General features: G+C 57.5%; 1 protein-coding gene across 1 annotated transcript in view; it reads left to right on the top strand.

Moving 5' to 3' along the window:
* Positions 1 to 13,349, top strand: part of IGSF5 (immunoglobulin superfamily member 5) — a 31,013-nt gene extending 17,664 nt beyond the window's left edge. The window contains exons 6-10 of the mRNA XM_037524777.2: positions 3,669 to 3,809; positions 4,210 to 4,234; positions 9,545 to 9,642; positions 10,822 to 10,895; positions 12,572 to 13,349. Of these exons, the coding sequence (XP_037380674.1) occupies positions 3,669 to 3,809; positions 4,210 to 4,234; positions 9,545 to 9,642; positions 10,822 to 10,895; positions 12,572 to 12,664 (431 nt within the window). The 3' untranslated portion in view covers positions 12,665 to 13,349. The remainder of the gene's footprint in view (positions 1 to 3,668; positions 3,810 to 4,209; positions 4,235 to 9,544; positions 9,643 to 10,821; positions 10,896 to 12,571) is intronic.
* Positions 13,350 to 13,562: the final 213 nt, after the last annotated feature.

The following is a 13,562-nucleotide window of genomic DNA, read 5'->3' as shown; positions in this document are numbered from 1 at the left end:
GGGTCATCACTTGCTTCCTGGGTCCAGACATCTGCGGTGCCCCCTCCAGGCAGCACCAGGCAGGCTTTGCATGCAGTGGGGGCACCGTTTTGTCTCAGTCCACTTGGTTTTGAGAGATTCTATGTGCTCTTTTAAAACCCTGAGCATTCCTTTGAGATGGTCTGGGAAATACGACTTTGCTTGTCTCCACAGATGGGGGACGGGTAGTCTGGAAGCTGAGGTTGAGGGCGCCCGTGAATGCAGACTGAGCTGTAGGGTGCAGGCTGTGCGTGAGGGAGCACAGGAGGGGGAGGGTGGTGCTGGACTTGGAGAAGGGCTTCCTGAGTCTCAGAGGTGGGCTCCCCGGGTAGAGTTTACTCAGCACCAACCACCGTGAATCACTCCCCCACAACCTCACTGCGGCACACCCAGGGCTCAGCGTCCGCCCTAGACTCCCAGCTCCCTTCAAGCCCAGGCAGGATCAGCCCCAGAAAGAGCACCCCGACCTGGAGACAGGCTGGCCAAGTGCAAAGACCCAAGTCGGTGACCCGTCCAGCCGGCCAGTCTCTGTCCCGGGTGACTTATCTGGCAGGATGTGGAGACGCAGACCCAAGATTCTGAGATTTCTGTCCATTGTTTTGATTTTTGATTCATCCACATACAATTCCAATTTATTTCTCTTTCCATTCATGGCAAGTCTACACATTGAAAATACTAATTTCACAATAAACAAAAATATCCACAGCATCTTTGCATGCACAGGGGTGTATCAGCAATGGACGACGAAGCAAATCTTGTTAAAACACAAAGGGGCCTCCCAGGGAGCTCCGGGACCAGCCCGCCCCCTCACAGTGCCGACAACATGCTTGTTTTGGGCTCCGGGGAGTCATGGGGCAGCAGCTGGGGTCTCTCTTACGTGGGCAGCTCCCTGGAAGACCTGGCCCCGTGGAGCGTGGTCACAGCCAGTGGGGATTAAAGAAGGATCCATGTGGCTTCCCGACACCGTTGATTCTGGATGAGAGTTTGGGGCTTTTGGGGAGCACAGGCATCGGTTTGCTGAACGTGTGGCTGAATGAAGGGACTAGAGAGTGGGGAGACCCCGGTGTTGCCTGTTCCTGAGTCCGTTGTCAGGCACAGCAAGAGCCCCTTCTCTCTTTAAACAGGCCCTCCCTGGAGCTGGCGGCCGGCTCTGTGCTCGGCCAGAGGAGAGGCGGCTGCAGCTGGGCCTGACAGGGCTCTCTCGAGCAAGGGACAGAGTGGCCCCCAGGAGAGCTGGAGTGAATCAACATGGACGTTGGTTTTTCCCAGTGGGAATGTTGAGCCTGTCTCTTCGATCTTGAGCCAGACCTGAGTGTTTAAGGGCCCCCGCCCCCACCCCCCGCCCCCAGGCTCTCTTCTTAGAAAAGCTTCTAATTCTTGCAAACTTCAATTTGTCAAAAGTTCGTCAGACTGAACTGAACTTGACCCTTACAACCTCAGACATGGCGCTCGCTCTGCCTTAGCGTGTTCTCAGAACGTTCACAGGTATCTCCCGAGTGTCCATCGGTCTGGTGGGGCAAGAACTGGTGCTGATGGGTGAGCCAGAGGCCAAAGGGAGCAGTCAGCGCCGCCAGGGGAGTTCGCTGGCTCTAGTCAGTCACATGAGCCCAAGGCTCCTTGTCAGTCCTGAAGCCTCCCCAGTGGTTTGAGTTTTAATTCCAGCTTGTGACTGTGGTAAATGCAGCGCTGGCTTCAGAATTTTCTTGACACCCATGAAAGGGAGAGTGCGGAGCATCCTGGAATGTGGAGATTGCTCCGGTGGTGTGTACCTTTTCGGCTGCACATCAGAGATTTCCAAGGGCGAGGGTCACTAACCACCAGCCTTGAATCCCCTGGTGCCATTCCAGACCCCCGAGGTGGGCCCTGAATCTGTGCGTGCAGCCAGCATTCCCGGGGCGTGGGATCTGCTCTCTGGAGTCAGGGGGCAGGCCCTATCGTGCTGGGTGTTAAGGGATTGACTGTTTTAAACTCTCATTCTTGGGCTGGGGAGGGGCCGTAGGGGAAGGCTGTCAACCTGTCCCCTCCCTGTTCCACCTTCTCTGGGGAACTCATTTCTTACCTCTGGCAGTTCCAGCACATCTCAGAAAAGTGGTGGGTGGTGTGGAGAGAACATTAAGAAGGTACTTTTCACTTTCCTACAATTCTGCATTTCGTGTCTGGGCACCTAGACATGGGAGAAGAGGTAGCCCCAGGCCTGGCTCAGCAGCCGACTGCCTGGTGTGTGGCTTTCTCTTCTCCATGTAGAGTCGGAAGGGAACCCGGTTTCTTAATCTGTCCATGTATCCATCCATCTATCCATCCTCACACCCATGCCCCATCCATGCCTCTGTCTGTCTGTCCATCCATACATCCATCCACCCACCCAGCCATCCAAGGTGAGCAGTGTGTGTCTGGTGCTGGGGGTATAAGAACTCATTCTGTGCATTTAACTTGCACACAGGAACAGCAAACTGTGATTTCAAGGTCACTTTCAAGGTCACCACTAAGTAAGGTCATGTGAGAATTGTTTTTTAACTGTAACTTCTGGTTCCAAAGTGCTGGAAGGCCTTGGAGTTAAAAGCAAACCCTATCATTTTCATAGGAAGTCTGTTGTTTTGGTGTTTTCTAAAGCCTGGCCTCTAATAGAACAGCAGCATTTATGCCGCGACACTGGCCAAGCACGCAGGGCTGAGTGACAGCCTTTACTGAATAGCTGTTCACATTCAAACAGATGAACTTGAATGTCTGTGGTTTGACTTCGCTGGTGCCCAGCAGGGGGACGTGAGAGGTAGGAGGGGGTTCTCTTTAGAATGTCCTCATAAGGCATTGGCTGAGCGGCGTCCTCCGAAGGACGCTCCTCACGAAGGCAACATCCTGCATCTGTGCACACTGAGCTCTTGAAACACAGCCAGTGCGACGGAGGCGCCCAGTACTTAATTGTATATAATTTTAATTAATTTAAATGTGGCTTTAGATAAGCACATGAAGCTGGGCATGGGCAGCCTGGCTGAGATGTGGCTGTCAAGCCTCAAAGGCTTTTTCGTCTCTCGTCCCGCCTCTCCTTCCTTTCCTGCTCACCGGGTCCTCCTCGCCCCCCACGCCAGGACTCCTGGATCAGACAGACAATAGGGCAGAGTGGGGTGGGGGGGAAGGTGGCCCCAAAGAGCCATAGAAAAATCAACCAGTGGAATGGAAATGACTCTTGTGGGTGGGGTGGGTGGGAGTGACTTGTTGTAAATTCTGGGAGTTTCCTCAGTTTGTCTGGATGTCCTTCCGACTCTGGACTCCCCTGGGTGGGGATGTGGGAGCGAGACCTAGTTTCATTCTTCCAGCCTGTGCAGGCATAACTGCTCGCCAAGTGTTTCCTGACTAAGTAAGGGATGCGGGAGCCTGGCCATCACTTCCGTGACCTCGGAGAGTTGTCACAGCCCTGTCTTATCTGCCTCCTGGAATGTCAGAGGTCGTAATCAGGGAACCTTGGACTGTATCATGAAGGAGGCATTTATTGGCAGCAATAAGTGTTGTCATAGAACATTCTAGATGGACTGCATATTGAACTGTGGTGGAGGGAACTTGGCTCTGACATCTCCAAGGCCCATAGATTCTTGGCAGGTGGAGAATCAGCGGTCGGTGCGGGCAGCGCTGACAGTCTTCCCGTCTTTCATGTACAGGCAGCATCCAGAGGCAGGGGGCCTCGCTGCCCACCTGGGCCATCATCCTGATAGCTGTGTCCTTGTCGTTGCTTCTGATTCTGCTAATTGTTCTGATTATCGTATTCTGCTGCTGCCGTGGCTCCAGGAAAGAAAAAAAAGGTAATTTTGGTTTGTGGAGGCTGGTTCATATTTTTGAACTCTGTAAAAGCAATTGCGGTTCTTCAGCTCTTGCAAAAGGTGCATTTGCTTTCAGCGACATTGAAAGGAAATGCATTTAATTCCCTGCCTGTTAAAGATATGGTAATGGTACTACCATAGTGTTTGGTCTGTTTAAATTATGATAACAGCAGCTACTACCTCTTGGGATGTTGAACGACTAAATGAGATAACACCCTGCAGGCTGGCACAGACCACGTTGAGTGCTGAGAGTGAATGAACTACAAGGTCACAGATATTCGGTGGTGTGGGTGTTAAAATCAGGGAGTCTATAAAAATGACGAGATTTTATTTTCAGAATTATCATCCTGCTTTTGCTAATGCGATTGTTTTTCTTTTTCAGAATCGAACTATGACAGTGAAATAAGGTAGGCCTGAAAGCCCATCAGTTTTCTGAATACAAAATCAAACAACAGCAACGAGACACACCCACACGCACACGCATATTCACACCCACACACGCCCACTTACACGCACACCCCCATTCGCACACGCCCGCCACACTCACATACACCCCACAGCTCACACCCCCACCCATGCCCACCCCAGGCACACCCACCCCCTCACCACCCCTCACCATCCCCTCACCACCCCTTACCACCCCTCACCACCACCTCACCACCCCTCACCACCCCCTCACCACCCCTCACCACCCCACCACCCCTCACCACCCCTCACCACCCCTCACCACCCCTCACCACCCCCTCACCACCCCTCACCACCCCTCACCACCCCTTACCACCCCTCACCACCCCCTCACTACCCTCACCAGCCCCTCACCACCCTCACCAACACCCCACCACCCCCTCACCACCCTCACCACCCCTCACCACCCCCTCACCACCCCTCACCACCCCTCACCACCCCTCACCACCCTCACATCCCCTCACCACCCCTTACCACCCTCACCACCCCCTCACTACCCTCACCACCCTCACCACCCCTTACCACCCTTCACCACCACCTCACCACCCCTCACCACCCCTCACCACCCCTCACCACCCCCACCACCCCTCACCACCCCTCACCACCCTCATCACCCCTCACCACCCTCACCACCCCCTCACCCCCTCACCACCCCTCACCACCCTCACCACCCCTCCACCACCCTCACCACCCCTCACCACCCCCTCACCACCCCACCACCCTCACCACCCCCATCGCTCCCACCCCGCTCCTCACCACCCCTCACCACCCCTCACCACCCACCACACCCTCACCACCCCTCACCACCCTCTCACCACCCCCTCACCACCCCTCACCACCCCTCACCACCCCTCACCACCCCACCACCCCTCACCACCCCACCACCCCTCACCACCCGTCACCACCCCTCACCACCCCTCACCACCCCTCACCACCCCTCACCACCCTTACCACCCTCACCACCCCCTCACTACCCTCACCAGCCCCTCACCACCCCTTACCACCCCCTCACCACCCCTCACCACCCCTCACCACCCCCTCACCACCCCTCACCACCCCACCACCCCTCACCACCCCTCACCACCCCTCACCACCACCTCACCACCCCTCACCACCCCTCACCACCCCTCACCACCCACCACCCCCTCACCACCCCCACCACCCCTCACCACCCCCTCACCACCCCACCACCCCTCACCACCCTCACCACCCCTCACCACCCCTCACCACCACCTCACCACCCCACCACCCCCTCACCACCCTCACCACCCCACCACCCCTCACCACCCTCACCACCCCTCACCACCCCCTCACCACCCCTCACCACCCGTCACCACCCCTCACCACCCTCACACCATCCCTCACACCCTCACCACCCCACCCCACCCCCACCACCCCCTCATCGCTCCTCACCGCTCCTCACCACCCCTCACCACCCCTCACCACCCCCTCACCACCCTCACCACCCCTCACCACCCTCACCACCCCATCCACCCCCTCACCAACACCCTCACCACCCCTCACCACCCCACCACCCCTCACCACCCCTCACCACCCCTCACCACCCTCACACCCCTCACCACCCTCACCACCCTCACCACCCCTCACCACCCCACCACCCCTCACCACCCCCCTCATCGCTCCTCACCACCCTCACCACCCCTCACACACCCCTCACCACCCCTCACCACCCCTCACCATCCCTCCACCAACCCCCCCTCACCACCCACACCCCCTCACCACCCTCACCACCCTCACCCCCCTCACCACCCCTCACCACCCCACCACCCCTCACACCCCCTCACCACTCCTCACCACTCCTCACCACCCCTCACCACCCCTCACCACCCCTCACCACCCCTCACCACCCCTCACCACCCCTCACCACCCTCTCACCACCACCACCCCTCACCACCCCTCACCCACCCTCACCACCCCACCACCCCTCACCACCCCTCACCACCCCTCACCACCCGTCACCACCCCTCACCACCCCTCACCACCCCCACCACCCCACCACCCCTCACACCCCTCACCACCCTCACCACCTCCCTCACACCCTCACCACCTCACCACCCCTCACCACCCCTCACCACCCCTCACCACCCCTCACCACCCCTCACCACCCCTCACCACCCCTCACCACCCCCTCACCACCCCCACCACCCCTCACCACCCCTCACCACCCCTCACCACCCTCACCACCCTCACCACCCCTCACACCCCACCACCCCTCACCACCCCTCACCACCCCTCACCACCCCTCACCACCCCTCACCCCCCCAGGCCGCGGCCCGCTGGGGTGGGCCCACCTGGGGGAACCCCTGGGGCTGAGCCCGGAGGTCCTGCCGGCGGCTGCCGTGCGCAGCCCCTTCCGCCAGGGGGCGCTGCCCGACCGCGTCCGTCCTCCGGGCCGGCCCGAGGGCCCTGCTGGGCGAAGGGGCCGCGGGCGCTGGACTCGGGGCTGTGGCCGGGGACGAGACGCGGCTCCGCGCGCACCCTCCGCGGGTTGTCTGCGGGGCTCATGACGGGCACCTGCGGGAGGCGGCCGGGTCCCTGCCGGGGCCGCCAGTCGCCGCAGGCACTTTCCAGGGGACCTGGCAAGGCCTCGAAACCCCAGGCCGCCCCCAGGCCGCCCCCCAGGCTGTTCCCCACGTCGCCCCCCCAGGCCACCCCCAGGCCGCCCCCAGGCCCCCCCAGGCGGGTCTCCAGCCCCCCCAGGCCGCCCCCAGGCCGCCCCCCAGGCGGTCCCCCAGGCCACCCCAGGCCGCGCCCCAGACCCCCTGAGCCCCCCGGGCGGGGTCTGCCTTGGCGCCGGGGTGCAGCGCGGGGGCCCTGCGGGGGCCGGCGGGGGCGGCTCTGGCAGAAGCGCCTCCAGGTCCCGGGCCTGGTGAGGCCCCTTGAGACCCGCTCCGCAGGGGGCCTCCGGGGGCACGGGGTGGGGGTGGGGGTCGGGGGGTGGAGGAGGACCGAGGGGGCCGAGGGGGCGGGGGGCGCGAACACGCGGGGCCCCGGGCGGGGCGGGCCTTCCCCGGGCCGCGTCTCCCTGACCCCTGGGCCCCGGCGGCCGAGCCCGGGGCGCCCGGAGGGGTGAGGGGTCCCCGATGACGAGCTCAGGCTGCGCGCGGAGCCAGAGCCGGAGGGGGCGCGCAGAGGGGGCTCCCGCGGGGAGGGCCGGGGAGGGGGGGACCCTCAGGGTGCTGTGCTGGGCCCGGCCGGCCAAGGTCCCGTGGCGCTGGCCGCGGGTTTCTGGGCGCGCGTGGACGCGGCCCCCACACGCTCTCGGTGCTGATCCGAGTCCGTCCTCCTGCGAGTCCAAGTCCCGGCGTTTCCTCCCCGGTGGCTCCCGGCCCGGCCTGTCCGCCCGCCGAGGCCCAGCGCCACGAGCCCGCGGCCGCCCCCGGGACCTCGGCGTCCTGGGGGGCCGCTCTGCCTCGGGGTGGGGGGGGGGTCGCTGCTTAATCCTCGCCGTGGTTCTTGCGCGTTGGGGCGAGGAGAGCGGAGCAAGGAGGGGTTCAGGGGCCGCGCGGTCTCCCCCGTGCAGACAGCGGGCAGCTCGGGATGGGAACCGGGTCGCCGGGCTGCACCCTGCGCGCAGCCCCTCTGCCGGGAGGAGAGTCAGGGGGTCCCGCCGGGCCCGCTGTCCCCCTGCGCCCCTCCCGCCGTGTCCGTGCCGCCCCCGGCTCCTGGGAGGCGTCTGCAGTGAAAGAATCTTTTGCTGTAAAACCAGGGCAGAAGGAATGGCGTGGAAATCACCCTCATCCTGTCGCCAGGGCCGCGGCTGTTGTCAAGGGTGTGCACACCACACGCTTGTGTGTTCACACAGACACGCGCACACACAGAACAGACGTGCCACAACTCGCTTTCTCACTCGGCACCGTTCTGGAAACTATTTCTGTTAACAAATACTTGCCTCCCCCATTTTTGTTTTATTTGCTGGATAAAATGTCTTATTGAAGTATAAATACAGCCAAGGGCGGGGGACTGGCTCCATGAACTGCCACACACCAGTGTGCCTGGGCCTCGCAGAACCAGCGCCCCAGCACCCCCAAAGCTTGCAGGCCCCATCAGTTGCCCAGACTGCCGCAAAGGCCACCTCTTCCAACATCTGCCCTCACGCTCCGGGCTTAGGTGGATGTGAACTCCGTGTCCATCATCATCCTGTGCACTCTCCTGGGGCTTCTCCGGCTTCCCTCTGGGGCTGCAGATGCAGGGGTCTGCGATCCGGTCCTTCTGTGCTCTGGGCCTGGGTGCACCCCCTTTCCACCTCACTTTTGGCGTTCGGGGAGTTTTCGGGGCGGGGTGGCTGTGGCTGTCACGCACGTGCGTCCTGACGAGCACTTCGAGGCAGCTGCGCGGGCACGCTTCCCCGCCTCATTCCTGGTGGGTGTGCAGCTGCTGTCCAGGGAGGGCCGCAGGGCAGGTCTGTGCCCAGCCTTAGACCCCACGGCCGCCCAGACTTCCACACAGGCTTGCAGTTCACACCCCAGCAGCAGCATGCTGGTTCTCCTGGCCTGCTGTTCGGCGGCGCGGGCTCCGGGTGAGAGACCATCACCGCTTGGTTCACGCTTCCTGTGGCTGGGCACGGGGGTGGGGGTGTGTGTGTGTGTGCAGTTTTGGCCCTTGTCGTCAGTGATTAGTGAACGAACGTTCTTTCCAGTAAATCTTTGCACCAGTCTTTGGTTATTTCCCTATAGAAATGCTTAGGAGTGAAGCAGGAATGTATCGAGGTCTTCGGCTAGCCATTGCCAGACTCTTCCCCTGGAAGCGGCAATGAATTTTGCTTTGTTTCAGAGGTTGGCATCTTTTTTGAATCAAGTGCTTGAGTGTAAATATTTTTGGCTCCATGAGCCACACGCTCATCTCAGTGACTCAGTGCAGCCGTTGTGACTTGCCCGCCGCCGTCTGTGAGGGGAGCAGCCAGGTGGACCTGCGTTCTGATTAAACTGTGTTTGTAAGAGCAGGTGGTGGGTCCGACTGGCCGGCAGGCACCGTCTGTGAACCCCACTTTATTTGGTGGGTGCTTCCTGAGGATTGACTTCTGATGGGGAGATCACACACCCGCCGTGTGAGGCTGCAGGTCTGCCCATCAGGGAGTGGGCGAGCCCTGGGCCGTCTGCAGGCCTGGGGGACAGGGTCCCCCCACCTCGCCACTCCCCAGCCGGCAGCCTCCCTGGGCCTCCTGGAGAGTGCGGCTGTAGGATGTTCCACTGTCCATTAACATTTGGCTGTTGACAATGGTCTCCTTCTAGGAAATCTGCAAACCCGAAGACGAGCGAGACCTCTGAGACGAAGTCAAAGGACGGAAATGAAAACTATGGCTACCAGGCAGAGGAGCTGAGGCCCACAAGTGAGTGGACAGGCGGGCACAGGGCGGCGTGAGGACAGATGACCCAACCAAGGGCGGGAGGCTTTGTTTGCATGCTTTTCATAAGAGGGAGAGATTCTGGGCTAGAAATATAGGAGTAGATTAACAGTGAGCATCTGCCAATTTGTCTCCAGTTTAGAGTCCAATGAGGTGACCGTTGAGGAGTCTTAAAAATAATTTTCATGTTTCAAGCTTACCGATTTTTTTATTTTTTATTTTTCATGCTTTCTTTAAAGGTTTTTCACCCATGGAGGGCAGCTTCCTTACCTCAATTAAAACAGAAACTCAGGAAGGCAGGAAGGAATCTTTTCCTCTCTCTCCACACTGCAGGGTGCTGAGAACCCTGTTGCAAGCCTTGTTGCAAGCCTTGTAGTGCCTAAATGTTCCCCCTTTAGTGATGCACTCACCCCTGGGCATCTCTGAAGGTCGCCTCCCGTCTCCAGTGACTAATGAGCAGAGGGGCAGAATTTGAATCTGGTTCCTCCATGGTAGGAGAAGGTAGATGAGAAGGAAAGGTGCACAGATGGCTTCTTAGCAGTCAGAGATGGGGACTGGTCCTGACCAGTTACCCGGCCACAAAAATTCCATGCAAGGATTTTTAGTTAATTGATTCTTGTTGAGAGGTCTGAAAACCATTTTATTTCCACTATAATTGGGCTGCTACTCTCAGTAGCTCTGTTTTTCCCATTCTGTGCTGGCATCTACTGGCATCACAAGTTGTATGCTTCAGGTATAAAAATATCCTCCAGAGCATCGACTATGACCTTTGATAATCTGACCACAGGTTCTGGCAAAAGTTGCCCTTAGTGAATATTTACTCATTATTAATTCATTAGCGTTTTGAGCAATTATCAACATCTTGCCCCAGACCCTTGCCTTGTATATATTATTCTTGGCCAGCCATGAAAGCTAGGGGTTCATCTTGTCTCTGGATGAGACTAACATGTCAAGAAAGGAATTGAATCTGTGTTAGTTTGCTGTGTTTTTATTTCATTAGAAAAATAAAGTCTGTAACCTCAAGGGAACTTTAAAAAGTCCCTTTGTGGTGAAGGATTATTCAGCTGCAGAGAAGCTACATAAAAGAAAGCAAAGCCTTATAAATCGGATTGTTGAATGTTTGCTTGGATTTGGCCACTTTTCTGAAATTGTTCTCTGTTGCAGCCATCACTTACCTCCCTTCGAAGTCCCCTGCATCTGGTGCTCCAGAACAACGCGACAGCAGACAGCCTCGCCAGGTGACTAGCTTTCTCCCCCGCTTTTGTGGACCATTTATAAGCTCTTGCTTCTTAATAGCTGACTATTAGCTGGTGCGTGTTGCTTGGTCCTGATGGAGTAGTGCTGCTTTGGCTCAGCTCTGTCAGCTGGAGTGATGGGGCCCGGCCCCCAGCGTCTCATGCCCTGGTTAGTGGCGGCTCTAAGGCCAAGGCTGGGTCCCCATCCCTGCCTTGTGCACTTGTCTGGGAGGATGGCTTAATTTGGGACACATGTGGCCGGAGGCAGTGTGGTGGTGAGCTGCAGGTCTAATTTTCTATGTATTCCCATGGACCTAGGTCCCAGGACTTCCTTTCAGCTCTGCTCCCCTGGCGCCCAGCGCCTATGTGATATTCTTGGTGACCTGTGCCTGCTATGCTTGTGGGGAGGGCATGGGTGGTACCTGTATCTGCCACCTGCAGGCAGAAGACGTGACCCAGGTCACATCCGGTTACTCTCGTCCTTGCCTTCAGCACCACCTGGGTTCTGCACATCAGCGCCCAGTCTCTGGGCCGTGGAGAGTCTCTCCACATCCCATCTTCCTCCTGCATCTCCAAGCATGATTTGAATGACACCCCCCACTCGACGGTTACTAAAACAGAAAACTGGAATTTTAACATTTTTTAAATGAGTGAGATGTACGTTTCAGTTATGTACTTAAATCTGACTGTAATCAGGTTTGGAGGAAATTTAATTTTTACAAAGTTGTATCATTCTGTGAAGGTCACACTGGCTGTCAGCTCTGCCTGTGCCTTAGGGCGCAGGTTCACACCACTCTGAATGCACGTCGTCACACACACCCCCCCCAAAGCCCCAGTAATCTTGCTCCACAATCCATTGCTCCCCTCTTTGCCCCTCTGCTCCCCCGGGAGCCTCCAGCTGGGGGAGCCTCAGCTCTGCAGTCAGGTTTCAAGGCTTTGGCTCTGTCTGGATCCATCTGGGGACACTGGAATTGCAATACTGTAAGAAGGGCTTGGGAACCCCATTCCTGCTGCACCAGCCTACAAACACTTTTTCTCCTTTGGTGTTTTGCTTGGGCCCAGAGGGCCGGAGCCCGCACTGCCATGGGCGAGTTTTCCTGTGCTGTGGGGGCCGCTGAAGGGGCACCAGGAGCCTGCAGAGTCTGTTCTGAGGGTTCCAACGTCCCATTGTGTGTAAATCATTCATGGCGTGGGGCTACATTATTTAGATGTGAAATGCAGCCACAGGCCGTGGGAGCCCGGCTGGCGCTCTTGTACGGCAGGAAGGCCGGCCCGTGTATCCCAGCAGGACACTCCCGCGCAGGCACTGGCCGGCCCGTGTGGACTCGGTTTGCCCTTCTCCGCTAGAAGGAATGTGTTCTTTGAAGAAGGTTAGAGACCTTTTATATATTTCAGGTGAAAGCTAGCATTTCCATGAGAGAATGGAAAACAAGGACACGCAGCAGCCCGTGGCCTCTGTGCCAGCCTGACTTGGGCCCTGGGGCTGGGTTGCTCTGTGGGCCCTGACGTGGGCATCTACAGTGCAGAGTGCTGGATAAGGAGACACAGAGGGCACCTGTTGGCACTCCTCCTTCTTCCCTCTGCCCTCCCTCGAGCTTCCCTGATGAGTGGAGCTTCCTTCGAATCTGCTCACAGGCCCTCCTCCCCTGGTTCAACCACCCTTTTCCCTTTGTCGGCAGGGACCAGATGATCACCAGCCACCAGCACATCGGCCACATGTGACCTTTTTTATGGCCAGTCCTAGGAGGGTCAGGAATGTGACGTTAGTGTAGTGAAGACGTCCCTCGGGTCCCTTCCCTGGCCGATGACCCGCATCTCCAGGATGTCATCACTCCCTGCTACCTGAGGCCCGGCCTGGCCGCGTTCCTGGAGGAGGTGGTGCTGGAAACATCTGGACAGATATTTCATAGCAGAGAAGAAGTCCGTTTTCCCAGCTTCCCAAGTAGGATTTGATTTTTAAAACATCTCAGGATTTCCATGAATTCTACAACATTACTGAGTAAAAGCTGGGAGCTCCTGTGTGGGGTTTCTCACCTGCTGCTGATCCCAGCAGCGGTGTCTCAGTCCATTTCTTACCCCACGCTGAAATGCTCTTATTATCTTCCATCACGTGAAGATGGTATTTATGGATGTTGACCATGTGGGACATGATTGCACATTATCAGCAAAAAAAGAGAACACCAATTAGGATCAACTGGAAATCTAAAATTGTCTGGAAAAGCAGAACTCATAGATTAAATGAAATTAAACTATTTAAAAGTTAAAATAAATTCTAAAGCTGATGTGCATGTTGCACATCATTGGACATTTACATGAAGACATTCATTTTTACATGCCCCCTTCGGGCCTCAGATGCATTAGGTGAGGGTTATGGTTTGTGGGGCACAGACCTCACGAACCTCAGATGCCATGAAAAAACAGGAAATGGGTAATATATTTTTTTTAATAAATAAGAGAGAAAACCCTGAAGAACTTGTAGTGCTTTTCTTTACTCTTGACTATTCAGGTGGTGGTTTGAAGACTCTCGCCCCACTACGAGTTCACATGAATGTGCTTATTAACTGAAATTGCTGCCTTTTCCACATTTTTTTTTGTTTGCTTTTCATCTACACAATCTCAGTGCCTTTCACTGCCCACCGCATCTCTTCATCTAACAGGAGGCAAGATCGT

The sequence above is a fragment of the Talpa occidentalis genome, unplaced genomic scaffold (assembly GCF_014898055.3).
Source record: "Talpa occidentalis isolate TD23 unplaced genomic scaffold, MPIMG_talOcc4v2.1 talOcc4.4, whole genome shotgun sequence".
Lineage (NCBI taxonomy): Eukaryota > Metazoa > Chordata > Mammalia > Eulipotyphla > Talpidae > Talpa > Talpa occidentalis.
This window is presented reverse-complemented; position numbering and strand designations above follow the sequence as displayed.